The sequence below is a fragment of the Martes martes genome (assembly GCF_963455335.1).
Source record: "Martes martes genome assembly, chromosome: 16".
NCBI lineage: Eukaryota > Metazoa > Chordata > Mammalia > Carnivora > Mustelidae > Martes > Martes martes.
In genome coordinates this window covers 45,550,152-45,577,378 of record NC_137904.1, presented here as the reverse complement: position 1 = coordinate 45,577,378, position 27,227 = coordinate 45,550,152, and the positions used below count along the sequence as shown (strand labels likewise).

Below are 27,227 nucleotides of genomic sequence, written 5' to 3'. Positions count from 1 at the left end.
GGGTTCTTAAAGGCCCGTTTTCCAAAACCAGCCAGGCATCTGGCAGGACACCAGTGGAAGAAACACTGTCAGAGAGTCTCTTAGCCAAGTTATGCTACTTTACAGACGGAAACCGAGGAACCTGGAAAGTCTGTAGCTTCTTGCAAAGCAGACAGCTATCAGTGATAGGACCAAGGCTGACCTCTGTCTGGCTAGCTTCAAAAGCCAAGCTCTTAACCACTGCACTCCCAGGTTCCAGCTCAAGGCTCCCCCAAGATACCCAGAGGCATCGGGGCAGGAAGCAGACACCATACAGGCAGCACCCGGCAACATTCATCTTTAATTCTGTTACAAGTTCCAGTGTTTGCCCTGGCCACAGTTGGCCGTAGATATCACACGCTGTGGGCAAGAGTAGGCACAGAATGCCAGAGAGGCCTGCTCCCCCAAGTGCCACAACCTCAGTGATGGCCACAGGCCAGCCAGCAAGCTGCGTAAGGCTCCGCATGTCCACCAGGCCCGGTCCTGCGCTCCCCAGTTTGGCTCAGAGCCCTCTAGGCCCAACCAGGATGAGCACGGAGGCCCCCATTCCTCCTCACCACTGAATCTCTGGGCAGCTCCAAGGGCTGCTCTGGCCCCACAGAGAACTCAATGTCAGCCACGGACTTCACAGCGTCTGGGGGATGCGCTTCTGCAGGAGGGCCCAGGCTTTCTCCACCTTTGAGCAGGCCAGAAGGTTTGGAGGAAGAGAGGACAGGGTCAGGCAGGCACCCAGCGGAGACCACTTCCCCACAACCCAGCCCTTCCCTCAGTACCAACCTGGCGTTGGGTGACATGCGGTTCCCATAAGGTGCTCAGCACCACGTGGCTCTGGTCCACGAGCTGCTGCCCACTCATCTGGCTCTGCAACCGGCTTTGAGCTGCAGCCTCACTTAGGCCATCCCTCTCCACGATGCGTCGTATGGCCTTGACACAGACAAGGCATAGGTCAGCCCACGGGCTCAGAGCAGACTGCAGTCTGCAGTGGGGACAGGGTGGGAGACGGGGTCTGGATACCTCAGTCTCGGGAATGACAACGGTCCACACCTCGTGCACCATGTCCTGCCAGCCGGCTTCAATCAGCATAGCAGCGTCGATCACACACACGTGCTTTCCTGTGGGGAGACCCCAGTCAACACTGGCAGCATACCGCCACTTACCAACAGAGAGCCAGTGAGGCCTAGTCCCAAGGAAAGTGGAGGGTCTGCCTCGGGGTGGGGAGCTCCCAGGGGGAGAACTGGCTTGATGTCCCCCTCGGCTGCTCCCCTTCTCCCTCCCACTCACCCTCAGCCACAGCCTGCTTCATCTCCTCTCGAGCCAACTTTGCGATAACTGGCCACATGATATCCGTGAGTATCTTCAGCTGCTTCTGAGGAGAACAGAGGAAGTAGACGGTTTACCTTCCCTCAGAGACGGAGCCAGCCCAAGGGAGGAGGTGACTGGGAACAGATGAGTGGGAAGTGGCACTCTGGACCAGAGCAGGGAGGTCCATGGGGTCCCAACCTCTGCATCTAGTAGCAGCTGAGAAACCCTTGAAGAGGAGTATGTTTACCTTGTTCCCGAACACCCGGCTGCCTAGGACCTTCCTGTTGATAATGCCATCTTTATGGAGAATATCTGGGCAACAGAGACATAGGACTGGGCAAGGAGGCCAGGCCGACTCCTTACTTCAGGCCACTTGCAGCCCTCCCCAGGTATTACCTGTTCCAAAGGCCTCCACAACAGGCTGGTAGGCAGGACCACCTGGGGCATAGGCCCGATGGCCCAGCTGGTCACTGTCGATGACATATGCCCCCAGGCCCTTAAGCCGCTGAGCTACCGAGCTCTTCCCGGAGCCACTGATGCCCGTCAGCCCAATCACGTAGAGTTGTGTGGGGAGCTCTGGCCTCTTCTGGAGGTGGAGGAGAGGGAACCCCAGTTACTAGGGTCTTCAGACTCATCCTTGGGACTGAATTCTTCAGTCTTTACTCTCCAGCATTTCCAGCCCACCCAAGAGGGGAGAGAGTGGGAGGGCAGGCATACATATGGAGGCCGAAGCAGGTTTCCCAGCATTCGATGGCGGAAGCTAGAGGAGCTGACTTTATCTTCTTCATTTTCCTTGTGGCTTTGGTCCTTCAGCAGCTGGATCTGGTATAAGGCAAGCTCCTCCAGGTCCTGCAGTAAAAGAGGAGGGGTGAGGAGAGGGAAGGAGGGACAGGAGGACAGTGACACTCGAGCCGTCCCCCACCCCCCGTATCTTCCCCTACATATTCCAGAGGTAGAGCCTGCATCCAAGGGCAAGCTGGGAACCGGTTCCTTCTTGCCTCTTCCTCACCACCCTAAACCCTCTCTTCCCTCATCTAGGGTTGTGGTACTTCCAGCAGTCCCCGACGTGGCCTTCCCCACCCCCATCCACTCCCTCTGCCAGTCTCCCCCAGGGGTTACATTCTCAAGGCGGAAGCGGTTGACGGCCATCCCCCCACGATAGGTCTCCTCGCTGACCACCAGGAACTCCAAGGAGGGGTCAGAGCCAGCGGGCCCATAGGGGTCCAGCAGGGGGATGATATCAAAAGTCAAGGAGGGCTTGATGTCCACCAGGAACTCACTCAGATGTTCCACACGCTCTGCGTAGGGTTGGAGCAGCTCAGGGAGCAACTTGCCTGGGGAAGGAGCCCAAAAGAACCGGGAGATCTTTTTATTGGGGAGGAAAAGTATAAGCAAGTTTGGGGAAGGCTGTCCCTAAGCATCCAATCTCCAGATAGGGGTGGGTGGCAGGAAGAAAGGGCTAAGCTGGGAAGTGGTCTGTGTCAGGGGAGCTACCAAGAGGGGGCAGCCGCCAAGCACAATAGTCATGGCAGGCACCAGCCTCTGCCCAGAGAACCAGCAGTGCCAGCATCAGAGTCAGATGGAGAATTCCAAGAATTCCAAGACCCACCCAACCACAAGTCCCCTGTGTGTCTCTGGCACAACTACCTACAACCCACTCATCCATTTATTGCAAAGGTCTCGATCTGTAGGGTTCATCACCCAGAGAACTTTTTAAAAGTGCAGACTCCTTGGCTCCACACTTGGGGGAATTCTGATTTGAGTGGTGACTAAACCACACACTGAGAAAGATGCACTTTTTTAAACAAAATTTTTAACAAAATTTCCTTAGCACCAACTGAGTGCCAGTCACTGTGACATCTGGGAAGGGTGGGAAGTAAAGGAGGGCCCCCCTGTTCCTCAATCATGAACTGGGGGCAAGGTTAAGGAGTTCTGAGGGCCTTCCCCTGCTCTATTCCAGGGTCGGTCTCACTCACTCTTCAACAGGTCTTTGTCTGCTACTCCCACCACAAGCTGCTCCTGGGCCAGGATGCACGCGACGCTGAGCAACACCTTGTGAGCATTGTGCAGGCGGTCAAATGTGCCACCCACAGCCCCACGGTGGTAGCCACGCACTGGCTGCTTTGGAGACCTGGCCACGGGGGAGGCTGGCCTGATGGTGGAGGGTAAGGGGACATCCAGGGACTCCACAGCCAGCTCTCCGGGCCCATAATCGGGGTATAGCAGCACTGAAGCCAGTTGGGGACAACAACTATAGCAGCTGGTGGCATAACGCTCTAGCTGTTGCTTGACTGGGTTGTACTGGCTTCCGTCCAGGGTCTGGAAGTCAGTCAGCACCACTTCCGGTGGGTGGGCCAGGTTCTGGACTGAACCGGACAGGGGAGGGAGAAAGGCGCTCTTGGCTCCGATATTGGTCAGCAGGACTCTGACGTCCAGGTGCCTGTGGACGTCGGCGCCAGCGTAGAGGTGTGTGATGAAATCCAAGACCTCAAACGTGGCCTGCACGAGGCTGGACTGGGGCTGAGCTGGGGCCCCCAGACTCATGCCAGGCTGCAGGTGTACATAGAGCGTGTGATTCACCAGCCGGGCCGCCGAGGTCAGGATGGGGGCCAGGCGAGGGGCCAGGGAGGCCAAGGGCGTCGTCAGCACCAGGAGGCCCGACCGGAATACGGCCATGCTGCCCAGGCCTGCGGACAGCCAGGGAGACGAGGCGTGGGTGACTGAGGGTTATGTGGCTGAGGCTGAAAAGTGGGGCCTTGGACCCAAGGGAGGGGAGCTGGCGCAGGGACGGGGGTCTGTGCTGATCCAGAGGAAACCGGGGAAAGGCACGGGGCCTGGTACATGGCGCCTCGGGTCTATGTGCTAAGCCGCGCTTTCCACATCTCTCAAACGCAGCGGTGAAGTCGCTGAACTGAATCGAAATCCTGGGCGGGGAACTAGGCTGGACAAGAACCCCTGAGTCATAGGGCTGGGGATCCAGAAATCCCGGGCCCTCCTGCCAGGCTGTACCCGGGTCTTCAGAGACTCGAAGGAGGAGACTAGAGGAAAACGCTCAGGCTCGGGTTGGTCCCCTACTTACTGAGACCTCTGGGCTTAGGTTCCGCGAGCGCCGCCGCGGAGGCTCACCTGGATGCGACCCGGAAATACTAGTTCAGCAGCTGCGTGTCCGAGCTACGGAACGGCAGAAAGGCCAAAGTCTCTGCTCTGTTCGGGATCTCGCGAGACTTTGTAAGTCGTGGGGCGAGTCCTGCCGAGGGGGCGGGGCCGGACTCGGGGGTTGGGTAGGCGGGTGAAGCCTTATTTCCAGATTCCAGCCGCCAGGGTTCTGGGCCGTGGAGGGGTAGGCGGTCCTGAAACGGTTTTATGGATGCTCTTCAGACATTAAGAGAAGAGAATGGCTTCAGCCAGGTTACCCAGCAGACAGGGGCAAAGGCAGAACTAACACCTGGCTTTCCTCTTAATAAATTACAGAGATGGGAGTCACAGGGTGGCACTGAAGTCAGGACTCAGAGTCACCGCAGCCCTCCTGGCGCCCACCCAGTCTGAGGATCCTCCTGTGGAAGGACCACTCTGTCCCCATTTCACAGTTGGGGAAATTGAAGCCCTCTGTGTTCCAGGAACATTATAAGGAAGGTCTTGTGGCTCTGGAGCTCTCCACACCACCCAAAACCAGTTTGAGAGAGAGAGGAAGAGAGCTCTGCCTGGCAGCCCAGTAGGGTTGCCAGAGGATGGTCTCCAGACCGGAGAAAAGGGGAGGAGGGAGGGAGGGAGTAAACCCTAGTGGCAAAGGTTTACTGTGAAGCTAATGGGGCCCGAAAGGTTGGAAGTGGTAGTCTCCATGGAGAGAGGAAGCTAGGATGCCATCAGGAGATATTTCAGACAAAGTGTCCACAAAGATCTCAAAAGGGAGGGAAACCAATTTCCAAGATTCCAGTAATGTGCTATCGTTTATTTTCCCAATCTAAACAATGCTTGTTTTCATAATTATGTGGGTTCATTTTGCATTTTTAAAAGTATTTTATTTATTTAGGGCGCCTGGGTGGCTCAGTTGTTAAGCATCTGCCTTCAGCTGGAGTCATGATGCCAGTGTCCTGGGATCCAGCACAGCATTGAGCTCCCTGCACAGCAAGAAGCCTGCTTTTCCGTCTCCAACTCTCCCTACTTGTATTCCCTCTCTTGCTGTCTCTCTGTCAAATAAGTGAATAAAATCTTAAAAAAAAAAAAGCAAAAATGATTTTAAAAAAAAAGGTTTTATTTATTTATTTGAGAGAGACAGACAGAGAGCCAGCACAAGCAAGGGGGAAGGGCAGAGGGAATGGGAGAAGCAAGGCCCCCGCTGAGCAGGGAACCAGACATGGGGCTCTATGCCAGAACCCCAGGATCATGACTTGAGCTGAAGACAGATGCTTAATCAACTGAGCCACCCAGGCACCTTAAAAAGGTGTCCCAAGAGGTGCCTGGCTGGCTCAGTCCGTAGAGCATGCAACACTTGATCTCAGGGTTGTAAGTTCAAGCCCCACATCGGGTGTAGAGTACTTAAAAATAAAATCTTAACATGTGCTGTGATGAGCACTGGGTGCTATACGCAAATAATGAATCGTTGAACACTACATCAAAAACTAATAATGAAAAAAAAAACAAAAGTAAACACCTAATGATGTACTATATGTTGGCTAACTGAACATAATAAAAAAATAAAATAAAATCTTAAAAAGTAAATAAAGAGGTGTCCCAAAGGTGTATAAGCCTTTGGCCCCACAGAACCTGAGCCCAGCCTTCTAGCAGGAGACACCTTAGATTGGATTTTTTTTTTTTTTAGATTTTATTTATTTATTTGACAGAAAGCATAAGCAGGGGGAGCAGAAGGCAGAGGGAGAGGGAGAAGCAGTCTCCCCGAGAGCAGGGAGCCTAATGGGGGCTCAATCCCAGAATCCTGGGATCATGACTTGAGCTGAAGGCAGACGCTTAACCCACTGAGCCACCCAGGTGCCCCCCTAGGTTGGATTTTTAAAAAGAGAACCCAGCGGCGCCTGGGATCGAGTCCCGCATTGGGCTCTCTGCTCGGCGGGGAGCCTGCTTCCCTTCCTCTCTCTCTGACTGCCTCTCTGCCTACTTGTGATCTCTGTCAAATAAATAAAAAAAATATTTTTTAAGTTAAAAAAAAAAAAAAGAGAACCCAAAATAAAGAATCAAACTGCAGACTCTCAGGGAGTACCTTGAAATATCCGAGCACACTCCCACGCAGAATCACTGCTGGAAGAGATCATCAAGAAAACATGGCTGCTAGTTGACTCTCAAGCTGGACCCAGGCAATTATAAGTTCCTCAACCCCTCCTCTGTCAGAATATCCCCAGAGCGGGAGGCTTGAGAGAGCAATGTTGTTGAGACCATCTGGACATTGTATGTGACTGAACCTATGGAAGGCTTCTTTATAAGCTTTTAAGATTCTGGTGGACAAGTGCAGAGATCCGCTTGTCTTGCAGCTGCCCAGGACGTATGTCAGTCCGCTCGCTTATTAAACCCACCACCTACCAATCTGGAATCGTCTGCTTCTTTCTTCCATCCTCTCTTGCCCTCTGTGTACAAGGACCAGTTTCGGGTTTCATCCAGGGAGCTGCCCAGAGTGTGAACCAAGAGTCATTTTTATTCAGTAAATATGAATTTAGTGTCTCCCATGATCAGGGATGGTTCTAGGTACAAGGGATCAACTAGTGAACAAAACAAAGGGCTGCCCTAGAGCTTAGATTCCTGTGTGTTTTGGGATAGGGTGGTGAAAGTTATAAATAAATGTGTAACAATAAAGTCAGCAAGTCAGTAAATAAATCTGTAACATCTAGTGATGATAAGTGCTACGAAGAAAAATAAAACAAAGCAAGGGGACTACAGTGGAGGGAAGGGAATGCTATTTTAGATAAGGTTGTCTAGGGAAACAGCAAAGACCTAAAGGAAGAGAAGAATTAGGGAAAGTGAACCAGACAGAGGACCAGCCAGTTCAAGGTTTCTGGGGCAGAAAGCCAGCAGGGCTGAATCAGATGATGGGAAATGCTGAGAAGTAAGGTCAGGGGGCACCTGGGTAGCTCAGTGGGTTAAGCCTCTGCCTTCGGCTCAGGTCATGATCCCAGGGTCCTGGGATCGAGCCCCACATCGGGCTCTCTGCTCAGCGGGGAGCCTGCTTCCCCCTCTTTCTCTGCCTGCCTCTCTGCCTACTTGTGATCTCTGTCAAATAAATAAGTAAAATCTTAAAAAAAAAAAAAAAAAAAAGAACAGCTTGGGTGACGGGAGCTGTGCTCTGAGAGCAGGTCCTATGTCCCAGAGATTCATGCCGCATGACCCTTTCCCCTTCTGTGGCCTTTCTGGATCCTGAAGGGACAGCGGCACCATCTGGGCCGGCGAGGCAGGGGGATAGGTAGGGATGAGCCGGCTGAGGTCCCCTGTCCCAGGAGCAGAAGCAGCCAGCAGCCCAACAGCCCAGCAAGACCGCTACCTGGAAGTAGCAGCAGGCCAAGATGGGGTGACTCCTTCCGGCCCCCCTCAGGTTCCACACAAATCCCCAGCAGTTTCTTCTCTATTCCAGCTTCCCAAGTTCTCTGCAGCCAGGTCCCCGCCCTCTCCAAATGGTCATTTCCCTCCCCATCTCCTAGTCCCTTCCTGGGCACCCCTGCCCTTCCTCTGCCTGCAACCTCCAGCCTATTCTCCATCTATCCTCCAGCCCTCCTCCTCCGGCACCCTAGAAAGAGACTGGCCGCACAACCCTGCAGGCCATTTCATGGGTTCCTGCCACCCCAGCGCCTTCCCCGGCCTACAGGAAGGATAGCCCATCAGGCACCCGCTTGGCCTGGAGCTTCAGCTGAACCTCCTGGTGAGTGGCAGCCTCTGGGCTGGTGGGCATCCGTCCAGCTGAGTTTTGTCAAGGGCCTGGGCAGGAGAAGAACGAATGGAGCTGTGTCCTTTTGACTCACTTAGCTTTGTTTCTTCTTTACATATCTAGCTTCCATATAGGAACACAATTACCATAGTAACACCACTAGTAGTAGAAATGATATCGGGGCCTGCTATTAAGACCTCCATCCCAGGGGCGTTCAGGTGGCTCAGTTGGCACCTGTGTTGGGCTGGGGTAGTGGGGCCCTGGGATCGAGCCCAGTGTTGGGCTCCCTGCTTGTGGGGTAGCCTGTTTCTCCCTCTCCCTCTGCTGCTCCCCCTGCTTGTGCACACACACTCTCTCTCTCTGGCAAACAAATAAAACCTTTAAAAAAAAAGATTTTATTTATTTGATACAGAGAGAGAGAGAGAGAGAGCGCACACGCACAAGCAGGGGGAGCAGCAGGCAGAGGGAGAAGCAGGCTCCCTGCTGGATGCGGGGCTTCCTCCCAGGCCTTTGGGATCATGACCTGAGCGGAAAGCAGACACTTGACTGAGCCACTCAGGCGTTCCCAATAAATAAAATCTTAAAACAACATCAACAAATCTCCATCCCAACACTTTCAGGCAGTACCTCAATTAATCCCCCATACACTCCATGACATAGGTCTTATACCCATTTTACAGGTAAGAGAACAGTCGGTGAAAGGTTAAGGCCCTTGCCTGATTTCCCATGACTAGTGGGGGTGCCAAGTCACAACCTAGCTCTCGCCCTTCCCCTGTCCACCTAACACCTGCTGCAGACACCCCGTGGAAATCCAGGGACCACTCGCCGCCCTGCCCTTCCGCGGGCTAGCCTCTTCCTCTTTCTGGGCCTCGGTTTCCGCACAGCTATAACCAGGGCTAACCACGATCTTTCCAGATCGCCCACCCGCAGCACGCGCCACTTGTCGCACCGGAGCAGTGCAGCCGGCAGCCTGGCGCCGTCCCCCAGAACCGCGCGCCCCTGAGGCACAAAGGAGAGAGCTGCAGACAGCGGCGGACCAAGCCTTTATTGCGGGGCGGCGGCGGCGGGAGGAGCGCTGAGCGCGGGACCGCCGGGGGCCGCGACAGTCGGCTCCTCCGCGGGCTCGTCGGTGAACACCGCGCGGTGCATGGCGGCGACGTAGCTGCAGCCGCTGGGGTCGGCCAGGCGCAGGTGCGCCAGCGGCAGGAAGCTCTCGGTGCTGAAGTAGCGCAGCGCGGGGCGCGGGGCGCGCAGCGCGGCGAGGAAGACCTGCGGCGGCGGGAGGAGGCGCGTTGGCTGGAGCTGGGTCCCCCCCCCCTACGCCCCCCCCCACCGCCGCGCACCGTCCCTGCTCCCGGGGCCGCGCCCGACCCCTACCTCGGTCACCTCCTCCGGGTCCTGCGCCGCCTCGCGGAAGATCCGCTCCAGATGGCGCTGGTAGCGGGAGAAGAGGTGGCGGGTCTCGGCGTCCGCGCTGTCCAGCACCCCGCCCGCGACGCCCTCCAGCTTCTCCAGGAAAGCAGTGCGCACCGGGCCGCACTCGATGAGGCTCACACTGCGGGCCCAAAGCGGCGAGTGGGCGGGGGGCGCAGCCAGCGGGCCGGACCCCAGCCCTGCCGCCGGGCAGGGTAGGACCGGCGGGATGTGGGTCTATGCCTGGGCGCCGGCGCCGTCGAGGTAACCAGAGCCTTTGAAAAGCGTCTTACAGCCCCAAAAGCACCCCTGCCTCTCCCCCTCCCCAGCCATTTCGGGGGTGTGAGGGAGATCTGCATAGGAATTTCAACTTGGCAAGCTCCCTTACTGTGTGACCTTGAGCCAGTCACCTAACCTCTTCGGCTTCCCAGCTGGATGGCAGCAGAGGCACGGTAAGGAATGGCAAGTGCCCTCGCACACGATAATTGTGACCCGCAGTGGGGAGGGGCCAGGGAGAACGCCTGAGAGAGGCTCAACAGGACAGGGGGCTGGAGTTCCCAAAGTGTCAGGGGTCAGGGGTCCCCGGGGCGGGGCGCTGACTCACTGGACCCCGAAGGGAGGCAGGAGAACCGCCAGACTCTCGCACAGACCTTCGATCGCGAACTTGCTGGCGCAGTAAACCGCGTTGAACGGCAGCCCTTCGAGGGGAGAAGAGGCTTCGGAGGCGCGTCTGGAAGGGTCGCCTCCGGGAGCCCCAGGCAGCCCGAGGCATTGCCACCAGGCCCCGCCCCTCCCGCTGGCCCCGCCCCATCCACACACCCATCAAGCCGCCCATGCTCCCGGTCACCAGCACGCGTCCCGAGCGGCGGCGCTTCATGTCGGGCAGGAAGGCCTGCAGTGTCCGCACCGTCCCGGCCACGTTCACGTCCAGCACGGACCCCACTGAGCCAGCCGTATGCGCCTCCAGCGGCCCGAGCAGACCCCGCCCCGCATTACACACTGAGGGGAGAGAAGTCAGACCCTGCCTGACTCTCTGTCCTCCGACCCAGCAGGTCCCTGGGCCTCAGGACATTTTGGTTTGGACACCGTGCCGGGGAGGCTTCTGCACGCGTGTTGCGGGGAGGCTCACCCAGCACGTCCACGCGGCCCTCGGTCACGCGTGCCCGGGCAGCGGCCACAGAATCTGCGTCCCTCACGTCCAGCTGCAACGTCTCCAGAGAGCCAGGAGGGCACCCTCGGGACCGGGCTGCCTCCCACAGTGGGCCCTGCGCCCTCAGGTCCCGCAGCGTGGCATACACTGGAGGTTCAGGAAGAAGACGAGGATCTGAATTCCCTGCTTACCGCTATCTGGTCCCCTTGGACCGGGGGCTGCCCCTTTCTCCCCATCCCATCCTCTCAACTACCTTTGAAGCTCCGGGAGGGGTCAGACGCCAGACGCAGGGCCAGGTGCAGGCCGATGCCAGAGGAACAGCCGGTGATGAGCACCACGGTGCGGTCCATGGGGAGACAGTGGGGAGAGGCCCCGGGAGTGCACCGCTCAAGACTCGGGTCTCTGAGCTCTTTAATCTAACCTGCTCCGCCCCGCCCCCACCCTCGGGGTCCCCACCCCTTGTTGTGTCTCCAACCTAATCTCAAGGCTGAGCCCTCCTTCGGGTATGGGGCCTGCTCTCCTCGTCCTGCTCCCGGTCAAGGTGGAGAAGATGCCCCTGCTGGAAATACCCCTTCTTCGGTGGCTGGTCAGAGGCAAGGCAAAGCTTTGCGACTAGGAGATGTGGGCTCTCATGTGGGCACTGAGTGCCCTGGGCACATCTCCCCCTGGGTGTGCCTCTGTCCCATAGAGACAACGACAGGTTCCAAAGTTGGCTGTGGGGGGTGTGAAAGTAAACGTTTTGGGAGGGCATTCCCAGTTCCAAGGTCGGGTGTTAGTATCAGAAATGGGGAGGCCGAAGCAAGGGGGGGCAGGGAGAAAGAGCCTCACACCAATGTCTATCCTATAGCCCAAGTCCTCCCAGGCATCATGGTAGTGACATTCTGAGAAGCCCAGGGGACTCACCAGTTTATTAAGTTGTATTAAAAGAGTACTTTGATCCCAAATTTGGAGAGGAGGAGGAGGGCAGCTCACCGCTCCCCGCCCCCACCAACTTCCCATGCCTGATCCTCTGGCAGGTCTTGAGTTCCTTTGCCCGGGCCTGGGGACCTGCTCGTCTAGCTCCAGGCCCTGGGAGCCTGCCCAGGCCTGGAATTCAGGAAAGACCACCACCCAAGTGTGGCTCATCTGTCACAAGGTCCCAGCCACCAACCGGGGGTAATATTTGAGGAAGAGCTTCTTGGCCAGGTCCACAGTGTCACCTTGGGGCTGGCTGGGATACCTCTGTGTGCTGAGGACAAAGGTCTGCTCCAGCTGGAAGGCATTCTCTTCGAACTGGTGCTGGTGGAAGGGACGGCCTTGGACCAGGCTCTCAACCAGCATCTGCATGAAGAGCTCCCAGCGGGGGGTGTAGTAGCCAGCCACCAGCCCCGCCAGCTGCTTGTTGGCGTAGTCTAGGATGTTGCCCTCGGGACCCCAAAGGGTCAGCTGGTAGCGGCCGTTCTGCTCATAGAAATGGGCCTCGGTCTCGCTGACGGCGGCCGCGCGGGCCTGCTCCAGCCACGTGCCCAGCAGGAAGCGGCTGTCACTAGCCAGCACTCCATCCAGGGCCGGCAGAAGCTCGTAGACCAGGATGCCGGCCGCCCTCATTAGGGGAACCAGCTCTTTGTTCAGGTAGGCGGTCCTCGCCTCCATGTAGTACAGGCTGACCAGCTCCTGGGCCGCCTGGCGAGTCACGTCCAACAGGTCGTAGCGGAAGGTGGGGCTCTTGGCTAGGGTGGGTGCAGCTGTCAGCAGCAGCCGCCAGGCCTCGAACACGGCCGATCGGTTGTACCAGACGGTGGTGACCATCTGCAGGGATGGCCTCCTGACCAGGGGGCTGCGATTGTGCCCAGTGCAGGCCTCACCAGAACAGTTGTAAACACTCCCAAGAAGCAGTCTCCAGGCGACCTCTGTCTCCTTGCTGTCCACTCCATACCGACGTGCCGCAAAGCTGGTCACCCAGGCCTCCAAATCAGCCACTGGGTCCTTCCGCCAGCCCAGCTCTGCCATGAGGGCATAGACCACTTCGTTCTGGCCGATGCCCTCCGGGGCCATGCCCGTGCCTACCATAGTGGAATTGGGGAAGAGGCGGGCCACGGCAGGGCCCTGGTTCACGGCCTCCAGGGCCCCAAACAGACCGTGGTTACCCCCAAAGTTATGCAGCATGCACCAGATAAAGGGCTGGCCGTGGAAGGAGGCCGTGCGGAGGTACACGGGCTGGCTCTCGGCAAACAGGTCCAGAACCAAGAGGCGGCCACGGGGCACTGCCCCCAGCACGGCTCTCACCTGGGCCGGCCCCCAGAACTGGGGCTGGTGCTGGAAGAGCCAGCCTTGGAGCAGCCACACGGCGTCAGGGTCCACTGTGGTTGGGACAGAGGCAGGGAGACAGAGAGAGGACTGATGAGAGGCGAGAGGGTAGGGGGCCGTTCACCCCGTTCTACAGATGAGGAGACTGTGGTCCAGAGAAGTTAAATGACTCTATCACAGTTGGCAAGCTTTACCAAGCATCAAAATTACCAGAAGGGGGCGCCTGGGTGGCTCAGTGGGTTAAGCCTCCGCCTTCAGCTCAGGTCCTGATTTCAGGGTCCTGGGATAGAGCCCTGCATCAGCCCCGTATTGGGCTCTCTGCTCAGCGGGAAGCCTGCTTCTCCCTCTCTCTCTGCCTGCCTCTCTGCCTACTTGTGATCTCTCTCTCTCTGTCAAATAAATAAATAAATAATCTTAAAAAAAAATTACCCAGAAGGCTGGTTAAAACAGGTGCCTGGACCCAAGCCCAAGTCATTCCGATTCAGGAGAATGTGCAGACCCGACAGGCTCTGGGACGAGGCTGAGGCCATGGGGCCTGGATCACAGTGCTCTCGAGGCAGCCTGAGCCAATGGGCTCCCTTCCTGGCTGACACGGAGGCCTCCTCACCCAGCCACTGCTGACCTGACCCCTCTCTGCCCCACCCTGTAAGTGGCAGGACAGAGCACTCGGTTCCTGGAGGAGGGTTCCTGGAGGACCAGAAAGGGCACCCACCGGCTTCAAACACATCCCCTAACCTCTGGCCGCATTACCTACCTTAGCTCGGAGGCAGAGGCCAAATGAAATATTTGCAATAGCCAGCACTTAATGGCATTTTACTCTGGGCCAGGCATCATTCTGCTTACGAGGCGCCCCATTTTACAGATGAAGCCACTGAGGCACTGGGTGGGAGATAACTTGTTGCAAGTCACACAGGCCAAGGTTCGAGCAGGCTGTCTGGCTCCAGAGCTCATCTCCCACCTGCAGTATGGTTAACTGAGACGGTGTATGTGTACAAGTGCTTGGTAAACGGTCAAGTGCTGTCTTTTTTCCCACCCCACTGACCTCTGCCGCACCCATGTCCCTGAGGCTTGGCGGTTGGGGGCTCCCCTTCCCGGCTCTCCCTGGCACCAAACCTGTGATCATGGCCTGGTAGACAGAGGCTGTGGCTGTGGCAAGGTAGGAGGGCTCCGAGGAGGGGGGCAGCATCTCGTTGAAAGTGTCGGCCCCATAAATGTGATCCGTGCCAAACTCCTTGATCAGCTCCCGCAGGAAGAGGCTCCCAATGATAGGGAAGAGAGGGTCTTCTGGGGCCAAGAGGAAGGAGCAGGAATAGGAGCAGTTGAAGTGTCCCCAGCTGCCCAGCTGGGTGACGTTGATCTGAGGGAACACCCTGGTGGGGGAGGGAGCAGGGGGCAATCCAAACATTTACTGGAGGCTGATACAGATTTCACTAGCAGCCTCCCTGGCTTATCTGCAGTTCCTGGAACACATCCCAGTCTCTTGTGCCCCCGTGCCTTTGCACAGACTGTGTCCTGTGGCTGGAATCCTTTCCTCCTCCCTTCCTGCTTATGTAGCTGGTTACTCCTCAACATCCTTTGAGTTTCATCTCATCTGTAAAGCTTCTGTTCTCTCTCCCTCTCCCACCGGCTAAAACAAGCAACACTCATTTTTCAATACTTGGCCCAGTGCTGCCTCTGCTCTGAGGCCTGGCCGCCCCTCTTCCCCAGGCAGAAGGGGCCTAAACAGAGGAGAAGTGGACCCACATATATTCCTGCCCATATCACTATACCGTATGCCCCTGCCACACAGCAGGGGTGGAACTTAATGCACCTTCATCGCTGCATCCCCATGACCCAGCACAGAGCCTGGTCTGACAAGCACTTGCTGAATGTAAGAATGAGGCTCTTGCTACCCAGCCGGGAGGTGAGGGGGTGGCCAGCCAGGCCAGCAGCAGTGCACTAAGCCCTGTGACAATGGTGGGAAGCAGGTGTACATGGGCGCGGAGGAGGTGCTAACAAGGCTGGGGGCCCCAGCAAGGCTACCTGAAGGAGGGGGGTTTCAGCTGGGCCTCAGAGACTTTGCCCAGCCACAAGAGAAGAAGGCCAGGGATCAAGCCCAGGTTCAGTTTTTCTTTAAATCACGTTTTGCAGGAAAAAATAAATTCCCTCTCTGAGCCAAGTCCGAGGGCGGGGCAGGGTGAGGGGGGATATTACCTGGTGAGAGCCTTGGGGACGTGCCCTGCGAAGGCAGGCAACACCGGGATCATGCCGAAGGCACGCATGCGATCCAGGATCCGATGCTGGAGGGAACGGAGTGGGGAGGCGGTGGGCATGGCCTTGAGGCCAGAGGCCCTCACTCCTCGACGGCACACTGAGTCCCCAAGGCCTAGTTAAGAGCCCCAAGGCTGGCCAAATACCCCCCCTCCTCAGCCCAGGACTACGTGGCACTGTCCAATGCTGCCCCCTTTCCTTCCCGGTCCTTTTACCTGCAAGTACAGCTGTTTGAGGTGCCAGGAGCGGGGCAGGGGGCCACCCCACGTGTGCAGGTTGCCCATGCGCCCCCAGGCCAGGAAGGCAGGGCCAGTGAAGTACTCATCAATCTCCGACTGGGTCAGGCCCAAGGCCAGGTACACCTGAGGAGGAGGGCGAGCCCCGCCCATAAACACATGTGAATACATTCATCTCCGCTCAGTAATTCATGCGCTCAACACTCACTCATCTCTTCTCTGGGCTGAGCCCTAGAGTTACTAAGACAAAACGTGACCCTTGCCAGGAGCTCACAGTCCAGAAGAAACAGACCTGTGAACAGGGAAGTTAACTTATCGGTCACTTTTGCTGCAGGAATGAGGTGAGGCACAAAGGGGCTCTCCCCAAGACGGGGAAGGGGCCTTAGAAGGCTTCACAGAGTGAGGAGGGCCAGAATGACAGGTGAGGCCAGCTCTGCAGGGAGACTAAAGAACCCACCAACCCTCCCCACCCCCACCTGCCAGCAGCCAGAGCCATCAGGGCCCTGGCACAGAAGCCCCCAGGCCAGGGGGATGCCTGCAGCGGAGGGGAGCTCCTACATGTGTTGACAGCAGCAGGTCTCCCCAAGATTTGCATCTCAGAAAGGACACTGGTGGAACTTAAGAGTCAGGAGTCCTGTTCAGAGGCTCTTGCGGAGTTGTAGGGGGGTCGTCCAGGGAGAGGGGGCAAAAGCCTGCACTGGGGCCATGAAGAAGGATAAAGATGATGAGGCAGATCAAGGGCTGCCGATGAGACAGAATCATGGAAGCAGCGGCCTGGCCAGCGGCCTGGCCAGCTGTGGGGAGAGAGGGAAGCCCGACTCCTTAGCGTTTTTAGTGGGGTGCTGGGATCCAGTCCCGAGCAAGTGCTCCTCTGTGTTCGGCTCAGCAATGGAAGCCTGCTTCTGGACAGCTCGGGCCATCATGCACGCCACGAACACCTCTTAAGTCTTTATTCTGTGTGTCAGACCCTGGGCTGTGGGGAGGCAGGGACACAGAGGGGAGGGGGACACACACCCGCTGCCAGATGGCCTCCTGGCCGCTCCAGGCCAGTGCCAGGTTGATGCCATTCAGTGCCATCCAGTCCAGCTCCCGCTCCCAGCGGGCCCAGTCCCACCACACGAAGGAGTAGCTGTGCGTGCACACATTCTGGTAATAGCGGTACCTGCCAGGGAGGCGGGGGACAGGGTGGGTTTGAGCTGCAGCATGACCCTGAGGGCAGAGGGTCCCCCAACCTCTGAGGGTCCCTTGCCCTGGGAACAAGCCCCCCCACCCCAGATGGAGCCCAGATGGGAGGAGTTGTGGCCGTCCACTGCTTCACTCCGGGACCCACCCCGGGTGGTGCTGAGACTCAGTACTGAGGCAGGAGGGAAGGGAGGCTCGGGAGACAAGGTGACCAAAGAAAAGCAATTCTGGTGTTAGGCTGATCCTGAACCTAAAAGTCATTAGGTCATAAAAGAGTCACAAGATTGCCTCATGGAAAACTACAACACCCCACTCCTAAAACAATGGAAAAATTAACCACCCAAAGTAAAGGTTAAACCCAAAGTTAGGGGCAACTGGGTGGCTCAGTCAGCTAACCATCTGTCTTCGGCTCAGGTCATGATCTCAGGGTCCTGGGATGGAGCCTCATGTTGGGTTCCCTGCTCAGTGGGGGGCCTGCTTCTCTCTCTCCCTCTGCCCTGCACCCCCTGCTCACCCTCACTCAAGTCACTCTCTCAAAGAAATAAATAAAATCTTTAAAACACCCAAAGTTAAAAAGTAAGCCTCTTCCTACATGGATAGCTAGTTTGAGAAACTTACAAAACCCTTCCTCTGGGAGGAGAGATGGCTCCTTTGTGAAGTAGCACCTTTCTGAGTTCTAGACTTCATAAATCTTTGTCCCTTCTCTAAATGGCTTGTTCTTGAACCTTTCTCCCCAAAAGCCAAGAACCTTCTTATGAGGGGCCTGACGTCCTGCCATTCAGGGCCTCGGCCACCCAGTTGTTCTGAGGTGCCCCTAGCCGCAGCCAGGCAGGAGTCCGGGAGAACGCACTGCATCTCCAGCCAGCTCTTCCAGAGCCCCCCTCTGCACAGTGGTTAAGTGCTCCACGGCAACGCTGGTCCCTGTCCTGGAAGGGGGAGGGGGTCCCCCTCTCCACAGTCTAATATGGAGACAGATGTGTGAACACCTCCCTGGAGTGGGACAAGAGCCAGAATGGAGGCAGTGAGGCGGTGGGTGTCATTCCTCGGTAAGCATCTTCCAAGAGAAGGTGGAAGGAAAGGAATAGCATTTTCTGGCCACTAATTGTGCACCACAAATTCTACGCCCGACACGGGGCAGATCCTCATGACCAACACTGCGCGATAGATGTCACTGTTTCCATTTTTCAGATGAGCCAGCTGAGGCTCTGAGAGGCTAAGTGACTTATTCAAGGACACAGGGCTTTTAGAGGCAGAGTGACCCTACGGCCAGCGCTAAGATCAGTCTCGGTGCCTTATCTAGCGCGAGGCGCGGCCGGGCCTCTGCGAGGCGGGAAGTGGGAGGCAGGTGCAGGTGCAGGCGGCCGCCGGGGGTGGAGGGAGTGCGGGGGGCGGCGTGGGACCCGGCGGGCAGGCGCGCCGCGTACCTGTTGGGCGTGGCCTCGGTCAGCTCCTCCGGCACGGCGGGCAGCGGCTCCGGCAGGCGCAGCTGAGAGCCGGACCAGGCCACGTGGCAGCCGCAGAAATCGCGCAGGTAGCGGTGCAGCCCCGCGGCGGCGGCCACGCCGGTGGAGCCGAGCACCCGCACCCGCGCCCCGGCGCCGCCGCCGCTCAAGCGGTAGGTGTCCAGGCCGGACTCGGCCGCCAGGGCGCGCTGCACCGACACCGAGAAGGCGGCCGCGGGCCCGGGCCCCAGCAGCCGGGCCAGCAGCTCCCGCACGGCCGCCGCCTCCCGGGCCTCGTCCCCGGCTGAGCCGCCCGCGGCGGCCAGGACCAGGAAGCCCAAGACTGCGGCGACAGCTGCTGCCTCCATGGTCCTGCGGTCTCGGGCTGGCCCGGGGCCCGCGGGGCATCAATTGCGACTTGACTAGGGGGCGGGACGGCCCGCGCCCAATCAGCTGCAGGTCTCAGACCACGTGGCGCAGAAGGTAGCGCCCCAGCCTGGCGGGGAGAGACCGAGCTTCCGGGTCCCAGACCGAGTCCCGGGGGTGTCTCCTGACGGCTGGTGATGTGGGAGCGCGTGACCCGTGTCATCAAAAGCCCGAGCTGTGACCCGGTGCTCTTCAGAAGCGTCTTCAGGTACAGTTGTACCTGAAGAGCTTTCACACTGTCTTCCATCCAGCAACTGCCCAACAGATTTTTATTTGGAGTTTTATTTTGTGCCAGACACAGGCACTCTCCTCGAGGAAAAACCTAGAAACTAAATACTTACATATATTGAAAGGAATCCGGACGCCTGGGTGGCTCAGTCCTTTAAGCCTCTGACTCTTTAATTTTGGCTCAGGTCATGATCTCAGGGTTGTGGGATCTGGCCCCCCACCGGGTTCAGCAGGGAGTCTGCTTGAGCTTCTCTCTCCTTCTCCCTCTGCCTCCCTCCCCCTTCCCGCTCAAGTGCTCTAAATAAATTCATTTACTCCTCAAAAGAATTGAAAGGAATCTATTCAAAGTCCGCCCACGCACCCACCCCAGCAAAGCTAACAGACAAAACTCACAGGTGTCCACTTGCCTCTTTTGTTTTTCTCTGTGCTCTCCATCCTCAGAAAGTAGACCCCAACTACAGAGCATATTCTCTACCCATATCCCAGATGAGCCTGGGACAGAGCCCCTCAGAGAACCTGCCATCTCCTGCTCTACCTGGTCAAGTGTCGCAACCCTCTCACATCCTTCAAAATCCCTTAAAGATCCAGCCTGTCAGAAACTCAGGTGACTTCTCTGGGATGTCTGGCCCCTCTCCTCCCTTGGAGAATAGACAAGCTCTGTCCTGCTTGTTCCTCTACTCTTTTTGCAATTCTTTGCCCTGGACACTGGCCACTGTAACATAAATAAAGTTGTGATGCTGTGAAGAAACACAATAGGTACCCAGCCTAAGACTTCCAAAAGGAAGCAACATTTAATATGAATTAAATTGGGATTAACTAGGAAAAGAGGAAGGAGAGAGCATTCCCGGCAGAGAAAATGTATGTATGAAGACTGGGGGGGGGGGGCGCCCCTGGGTGGCTCAGTGGGTTAAGCCTCTGCCTTCAGCTCAGGTCATGGTCTTAGGGTCCTGGGATCGAGTCCCGCATCGGGATCCCTGCTCGGCGAGGAGCCTGCTTTCCCCCTCTCTCTGCCTGCCTCTGCCTACTTGTGATCTCTCTCTCTGTCAAATAAATAAATAAAATAAAAAAAAAAAAAAAAAAAGACTAGAGAAGGGTAAAGAAAGAGCTGGGCAGATTTGAGGAACTAAAAAATCAGGAAGTGGAAGGAGATGGGTCATGTGAGTCTGGACTGACCATGGTGGGACAGGGTAGGGGGGTGGGGGAACGGGCGGGGGTGGGGGCGGTTAAAGGCTCTCCGTTTGATCCTTAAAGGGTAGCCGAAGCAGGACAGGTGGACCCCATATCTCCATTGTACCTCCTGGTAAACTGACGGCCAGAGAAAGGAAGTGACATGGACAAGATCAGTAACCAGTAGGAGAACATGTTTAGGACTAGAACCGGGACCTCCTAACTCCCACCGTTCTTGCCACCATTCCCAAAGGATGCAACTTTTCAGGCTGCCGGCTGGGCCGGGTGGGGTTGGGGGAGCTGTGTAGTGACCGGAAGTGGTTGGGCCCTTTGGGAGGACCACACTTCCTAAGAGGATTCTGGATCCTTTTGGAGGCAGATGTAGCTTTTTCTAGAGTGTTAGGCCTGAGTGAACTGCTGAGAGAAGGGGGAGGGGTCAGAGGAAGAGTTGCCAGTACAGAGAATCCAGAGCCTGAACCAAAAGAGAACGTGGGAGTCCAAAGAGCTTTTTCCCTGCTCCTCTGCTCCTCTGACCCCTGCCCGGCCACAGGCAGGAACTGCAGGCCTCCTGCCTTGTTCCCAGGTCAGTGAGCAGCTCCTGCTCCCTGTCGGTTTCTGGTACCAGAAGGTTCCCACCGTTTCCCTGGGAGCAGCTCCAAGACTAGCCCAGAGAGCTGTGCCCTCCTGGGGCCATAGCCTATACCACCTCCCCCCCCGCCCCCAGCTTCTCTCTACTCCCCTCCAGTCTCCCCTCCAAACGCTCTTTGCTCCAGGTAAGACTTGTCAGACATCCCTCCCAGGACCACTTGACCAGCATTTCTGGACTTTAGGGCACACAAGGGTTGGGGGAGTTGGGCTGCAGTTTGTCAGGCTCAGGGGGCCTGTCTGTGGGATCTGGCTTCATCCAGAGTGGTGGGGGCTGCCTGCAGCAGCGAAAGATTAGGACGGGTTTGGTACCGCCTTCAAGGACTGAGCTCATGGATGCTTGGGCAGGAGCTTCGCGGATTCCTCTGGACAAGTCACACTGTCTCTGCTCATCTTCCCCATCGGGCTGGGAACTCTCTACAGACAGTAGGGGGCTGATCGAAGAAATTAAGGTACATCAAATGGATGAAGTATCAAGCATTTGCTTAAAAAAAAGTGGGGGGATGAGGAAAATGTGTGGTGTTAATGTTCTGCAAATTATACATATATTTATATATTTTTTAATTTTTGTTTTAAGATTTTATTTACCTGACAGAGAACACAGCAGGGGGAGTGGGAGAGGAAGCAGCAAGCTTCCTGCAGAGCAGGGAGCCAGATGCAGGGCTTGATCCCAGGACCCTGGGATCATGACCTAAGCAGAAGGCAGACACTTATTAACATCTAAGCCACCCAGGTGCCCCTATATATTTATATTTAAAGGCCAAACTAGTGGGTATAGCAAACTCCCATTTGTGCCTTTTTTTTTTTTTTTTTAAAGGGCCATGAAAACAGTGGTTGCCCTGGGTGGGGCACTGGGACTTTCAGGGTGGGAGGAGGGCTTTTATAATAGGGCCTTTTGTTCTGTCTGATCATTTTACCATGACACTTTTGCAGTTAACATGTGTGGAACGAGTGAGCTGGGTTCTCTGCTCTCCACCTGTCTCCTCTTCTGTTCCTGGCCAGCCTGACCTTCTGCCTATGTACCCCAGATACCTTCAGGGTCACTTACCCCTTTCTGCCTGTCATCACAGCCTGTAGGATCCCACCCACCGTGTGTGTGTGTGTGTGTGTGTGTGTGTGTGTGTGTGAGGAGGAATGTGTGGCTCCTTCCTTGTCTCACCACCAGGGGACAGCCCACACCCAGGACATGCCTTGGGTCTGCTGGGCAGCTGGGAGAGCAGGCAGGTCATTAAGAATCTGAGATCTGAGAAGAGCTCCAATGAATGCCCCTTCTACCCAAGGCTCCTGGGAGCAGAAAGAGGTGCAGTCCTACCCAGGCCCCCAGTGAAGGACAGGATGAGAGAGGGGTCCTGAAAATGCTGATGGACTTGTCTCCTATAACACCAAGCCACCCTCTCCCACGCTCGTTCCAGTACCTCAAAGTGGGGCACTGCCTGGACAGGAGCACACTCGTTCAGCAGAGGTCTGCGGTGCAGGGATTCCATAAGAAGGGGATCAGGATACATGGTATGCCCCTTAAACATAGGAGCAATGGCTCCATCCTGCTCCCTGCCCATACCCCAGGGCTCCTGGGACTCCCCCCCAGCCCCACTTCCATGGCTCCGCTCCTGCTCAGTCCATCTTTAGCTGGCTGGGCTGGAGGCAGCCCAAGGCCACTAGATCCCAGAAGTTCCACTTAGGCAATGACCTGCCAACCCAGGTCTTTTCCAGCAGACAAGGGAGGTATTTCTCCCCATGGAAGCTCTAGGTCTCTGACTCCCTGCCCCATTTTATTGATACATACTGTAAGTTTACCAATATAAATGTTCAATTCAAGGGCGCTTAGGAGGCTCAGTCCCACATCGAGTCCCACATCAGACTCCTTGCTCAGTGGGGAACCTGCTTCTCCCTCTCCCTCTGTCTGCCGCTCTCCCTGCTTGTGTGCTGTCAAATAAATAAAAAATCTTAAAAAAATAAACGTTCAATTCAGCAATTTTTTTTTTAGTAAATTCAGAGTTGTGCAACTGTCACTATAATCTAATTTTACATCTTCATCATTCCCCAAAAGAAACCCTATACCTACCAGCAGTCACTGATGCCATTTTAATTGGGCCCCAGCCCCATCCGGTTGCCCGTCTACTCTGTCTCTACAGATCTGCCGCCCATTCCAGACATTTCACATAAAAAGAATCACACATTATGCGGTCTCCCATCTGGCTTCTTAGCTTGATTTTTTTTTTTTAAAGTTTGTATTTATTTATTTGAGTGAGAGCATGAGCAGGGAGAGCAGCAGAGGGAGAGGGAGAAGCAGGCCTCCCACTGAGCAGAGAGCCCGATATGGGGCTCGATTCTAAGACCCTGGGATCATGACCTGAGCCAAAGGCAGCCACTCAACCGAGTCACTCAGGAGCCCCTAGATTCAATGTTTTGAAAAACTGCCAGAGCTGCTTTCTGAAGGAGCTGCACCATTTCCCATCCCCCCATCCCACACTGCAGTTCCAATTCCTCCACATCCTTGTCCACACTTTTAATTTTTCCTTTATTACTGCCTTTCATGGTGGGTTTGATGTGGCAGATCTTATGGTTTTGATTTGTATTTCCCTAATGATGCTAAGAATCTTTTCGTGGGCTTATTGTTCAATTTTGTTGTTTTCTTCCTAGAAATGCCTACTCAAATCCTTTCATTTTTTAAATTAAAAAGTTAATTATTTTTACCTTTTATTTTTTAAGATTTATTTTTTTATAAAAAATTTTTATTTATTTGACAGGGAGAGTGCACACAAGCAGGGGGAGGGGCAGAGGAAGAGGGAGAAGGAAAAGCAGGCTCCAAGCTGAGCAAGGAGCCTGATGTGGGGATCCATCCCAGGACCCTAGGATCATGACCTGAGCCAAAGGCAGACATTTAAGCCACTGAGACACCTAGGCTTTCCTAATTTTACCTTTTAATTTTTTTTTAAAGATTTTATTTATTTGACAGAGATCACAAGTAGGCAGAGAGGCAGGCAGAGAGAGAGGAGGAAGCAGGCTCCCTGCCGAGCAGAGAGCCCGATGTGGGGCTCGATCCCAGGACCCTGAGATCATGACCTGAGCTGAAGACAGAAGCTTTAACCCACTGAGCCACCCAGGCGCACCTAATTTTACCTTTTAAATTAAGGTATTTAGGGGTGCCTGGGTGGTTAGACGTCTGCCTTCAGCTCAGGTCCTGATCCCATGGTCCTGGGATCAAGCCCCACATCGGGCTCCCTGCTCGGCGGGAGGCCTGCTTCTCCCTCTCCCACTCCGTTTGTGTTCCCTCTCTGGCTGTGTCTGTCAAGTAAATTTAAAAAATCTTTAAAAAATCTTTAAAAAAAATAAAGTACAAAAACCATATTAAGACTAAGGCCCATATCTTTTTTTTTTAGTAACTTTATTTTGGAGAGAGAGAGAGAGAGAGACCTTGTGCACATGCGGCAGTGGGGAGGGGCAGAGGGAGAGGGGAAAGGGGAGAAGCAGACTCCGTTGAGCACAGAGCCCAGTGTGGGGCTTGATCTCAAGACTCTAAGATCATGACCTAAGCCGAAATCAAGATTTGGGACTCTCAACCGACTGAGCCACCCAGGCGGCCCTAAGGCCCTTATCTTTTCTTTTTTGTTAAGATTTATTTATTTGAGAGAGAGAGAGAGAGAGGTGGGAGGTGGGGCTGGGGCAGAGGAAGAAGGAGATAAACTCAAGCAGACGCTGCGTTGAGTGCTGAGTCCAATGCCAGGCTTGATTTCCTGACCCTGAGATCAGAACCTGAGCTGAAACCAACAGTCGGACACTTAACCCACTGGCCCCCTGGGCGCCCCTCTTTTATCTTGTTGTCGCTTTGCTTTTGGGGTTGTATCTAAAAATCATCCCCTAACCCAAGCTCACGAAAACACTCTCCTGTAATTTCCCGTAGGAATTTTAGTTTTTAACTTTTACATTGAGAAAAAATGTAGCCTACTTTGAGTTCATTTTAAATACGGTGTGGGGGCTGCCGTCCAAATGTGTTCTTTCGCACGAGGATACCCAGTTGTACAAATACTACTTGTTCAAGACTGTTCTTTCCACACTGAACTGTCCTGGCCTCTTTGTGGAAGCTCAATCTCCCACAAAGTAAATCTGTTTACTTCTGGACTCTCATTCCACTGATTCCAAATCTCTCTCCTTTTGAGTCGGTAACGGAGCAGAGGCTGAAAGCCCTCCTCCCCATGAAGGCTCGACCCATGGGGGCCTGAGGCCAGGTGCAGGTGCCGCACTCACGGGCCTGTTCCAGGGCAGGTGGCCTGTGGGGGAGGAGAGGGCTCGAGGAAGAGGAACATGAAACAGGGTGTTCCTGCCCCTCCTCGCCCCACCTCACCCCTCCCGAGCAGCAGCTGTTTGCCTGCTGCTCACATTCCTCCGCAGCCCCAGCCCCTCCTGGAGGCCCCAGGAGGAATGGGAGGGAGGGCACTGTGCAAGAATGTGGGTGCCTGACACGGCAGTTAGGAGGGAGACCTTGCCCTCCCTGCCCGCCCCGCCTGCTGCCTCTTCAGCCACCTGCCAACTTCAGCACCTCACATCCTCCCGCTGCCCTGAGGAACCCCACGCAGAGCCTCCACTTACACCAAGGCCAAGGGCATCAGGGCTCAGAAGGGCCAGGCTACTGAGTCCTGGAAAGCACACTTGTAGAAGAGGCACAGGCGGGTGGGCAGCTGCCCAGTCCCCCTCTTCCCCTGCCCAATGGGTGGGCAGAGTGGGAAAGGAAAGGACGACAGGTCCCTAGGTCCCCTCCCCACGGGAGGTATCTGCGGAGCTGCTGGGCTCGAGGGAGGGGAAGGCGCCTGGGAAACTTGAGAGGTGAGAATTTCACAAACTGTCCGGCCTGCAGCTGTGGCCTCTGATCACAGGGAAGCAGACGTGCTGGGGGAGGGGCAGGGGCGTGCAACACAGGGGCTGTGGGCACAAGGACAGGCAGCCTCCCTGGTAGAGTCAAACACACTTTATTCAGCACAGGAATATGTGAACAGAAGGGCCTTGGGCAGGGTTCCTAAGAGCTCTGCTTCAAACCCTGCTGTAAACAGAGCAAAGGTCACATGTAAACCATGGGGCCCAGAGGGGAGGGGGCTCAACACAGGGCCACACTGGCCAGTGCACGGGGAAGCTCGGGTGGCCCATGCCCAGGAGAGGCTCTAAGTGACTCACTCAGAAAAGCCCGGGTGGGAGGAGCGCAGGGCCCTGGCCAATTCAGGGGATTATCTCCACCACTGGGGGCCCAGGGTTCAATTTAGCTGAAGCAGCCCAGGCTGCTGTGTCAACACATGATTAAAGGCCCTGAAAGCCATAGCCCAGCATGGGGGTGACCGGAGAGGTGGTCCCTTGGGGGGTGCTCCCCATCCGCCCACAGGGTAAGGCCCTGCAGCTCTCACAAGCAGCGCACTGCAGCCCTGGCCCGGCCTCCCACTGACACACTGTAAATGGCGCCGACCGTCACTGCCCAGGACCAGGACTGCACTCCCTTGACCGGGGTCCCCAGTGGAAGTGCAGAGGGGCACTGGAGGGCAGAGAAAGCAGGTCTGCCGGCAGAACCACCCTGGATGACTATGGTCCTGCCCTCGAGACTCATGATTAGGGGTAGGGGAAAGTCTTGGGGTCTGCGCCAGGACAGAGCACCAGTTCGAAGCCTCTGCCCAGAGGGCCTGCTTGCAGCAGGGCCTGAAGCTCAGCCTGAGAAACATCCCGCCACAGGAGGCAGCCAGGACCTCTGCGCAGGACCCAGCTGTGCTGTTGTGCCGGGTACACAGCGGGTAGGGAGAAGGAGGGGATTCTGGGAAGGAGGAAAAGAGGGCGCGGGTTAGGGAGGTGGTGTGGGGTCCCCGGGACCCTTGGGAGTGACAGGGAGAAGCCACGCATGACGGCACAGTTGGGTCTAGCTGAATTCCTGATTAACAACTGCTCTGAAGACCAGAGGGGATGGGCAGAGGACAGAAACACCACCTCCTGGACCCTCTCCCTGCTAACACAAGACTGGAGTGTGTTAAAAGGGCACCCCTACCCCCAACCAGTAACTAGAGTGGCAGGAAGAGGAGGCTCCAAGTCCTGGTGTATATGGTGACGGCACTCCTTCTGTGGGCTTTGGGCTCAAATGTAAAATGCACAAACTTGTTCATCACCAGGGGATAGAGAAGGGGCTGTCTCTGGCTGGACGGAGGCTGGGAGGGCAAGGCCAGTGCCCAGTGGGTATGGGTGACAACCAGAGCCCGGCTTCTCTCTAGAAAATCACTACACTACACATGAAGTTGGAGGAGGACCCAGGGAGGGACAGATCTATCTAAATGACTCACAGGTGGCTGGGGGAGGGGTGGCGGGGATGACACAAATACCCCAATACCCAGGGAACACAACCAACAGGCAAGAGGAGCACAGCTAACCACTGCGGAGGGAGTGGGGAGGGCAGCCTGCCTGCACACAGCCCCACGACGGGCTCACTCGTCAAACTTCCCTTCCCGAATGTGCTCAAAGGAGAAGGGTAGGAACTTGAAACCGGTTCCGCTGTAGAATTTATTCTGGAACTCGACCCTGGGGAAAGGGAAAAGGAAAGCCATCATTCCACAGAATCCTTCTGGGATTTTCCAGTGGGCTAAAAGGATGCTCTG

The 27,227-nt window shown here is 56.1% G+C and overlaps 4 protein-coding genes and 1 long non-coding RNA gene across 8 annotated transcripts in view; 1 reads left to right on the top strand and 4 right to left on the bottom strand.

The window, feature by feature from the left end:
* Positions 1 to 291: 291 nt before the first annotated feature.
* COASY (Coenzyme A synthase) lies at positions 292 to 4,044 on the bottom strand. Its single transcript, XM_080827083.1, has 9 exons — positions 3,297 to 4,044; positions 2,440 to 2,654; positions 2,038 to 2,169; positions 1,717 to 1,906; positions 1,568 to 1,632; positions 1,300 to 1,384; positions 1,033 to 1,130; positions 796 to 942; positions 292 to 694 (listed from the first exon to the last, which is right to left on the bottom strand). The coding sequence occupies exons 1-9, from the start codon at positions 3,994 to 3,996 to the stop codon at positions 644 to 646; spliced, it is 1,683 nt and encodes a 560-aa protein (XP_080683209.1). The 5' UTR covers positions 3,997 to 4,044; the 3' UTR covers positions 292 to 643.
* Positions 3,894 to 5,532, top strand: LOC308357508. 2 transcript variants are annotated; one of them, XR_013968206.1, is made up of 4 exons: positions 3,894 to 4,032; positions 4,418 to 4,548; positions 4,792 to 4,953; positions 5,351 to 5,532. It is a non-coding gene; the product is annotated as an uncharacterized lncRNA (long non-coding RNA). The 2 variants fall into 2 exon arrangements; XR_013968205.1 differs by lacking the exon at positions 4,792 to 4,953.
* A 3,601-nt stretch (positions 5,533 to 9,133) lies between these two features.
* Positions 9,134 to 11,859, bottom strand: HSD17B1 (hydroxysteroid 17-beta dehydrogenase 1). The gene is made up of 6 exons (XM_080827100.1): positions 11,002 to 11,859; positions 10,728 to 10,895; positions 10,418 to 10,597; positions 10,203 to 10,296; positions 9,563 to 9,740; positions 9,134 to 9,454 (listed from the first exon to the last, which is right to left on the bottom strand). Exons 1-6 carry the CDS (start codon positions 11,096 to 11,098, stop codon positions 9,230 to 9,232), a joined length of 942 nt encoding a protein of 313 aa, XP_080683226.1. The 5' UTR covers positions 11,099 to 11,859; the 3' UTR covers positions 9,134 to 9,229.
* Positions 11,638 to 18,522, bottom strand: NAGLU (N-acetyl-alpha-glucosaminidase). Of its 2 annotated transcripts, XM_080827081.1 has the most exons (6): positions 18,127 to 18,522; positions 16,535 to 16,682; positions 15,500 to 15,646; positions 15,228 to 15,313; positions 14,148 to 14,404; positions 11,638 to 13,087 (listed from the first exon to the last, which is right to left on the bottom strand). In XM_080827081.1, exons 1-6 carry the CDS (start codon positions 18,510 to 18,512, stop codon positions 11,877 to 11,879), a joined length of 2,235 nt encoding a protein of 744 aa, XP_080683207.1. In that variant the 5' UTR covers positions 18,513 to 18,522; the 3' UTR covers positions 11,638 to 11,876. The 2 variants fall into 2 exon arrangements, with proteins under 2 accessions (XP_080683207.1, XP_080683208.1); XM_080827082.1 differs by lacking the exon at positions 16,535 to 16,682 and having other exon boundaries at positions 18,127 to 18,147.
* Positions 18,523 to 25,559: 7,037 nt separating this feature from the next.
* Positions 25,560 to 27,227, bottom strand: part of ATP6V0A1 (ATPase H+ transporting V0 subunit a1) — a 63,058-nt gene continuing 61,390 nt past the window's right edge. For both annotated transcript variants that reach the window (XM_080827070.1, XM_080827069.1), the window contains exon 21: positions 25,560 to 27,150. In XM_080827070.1, coding sequence (XP_080683196.1) covers positions 27,057 to 27,150 — 94 coding nt within the window. In that variant the 3' untranslated portion in view covers positions 25,560 to 27,056. The remainder of the gene's footprint in view (positions 27,151 to 27,227) is intronic.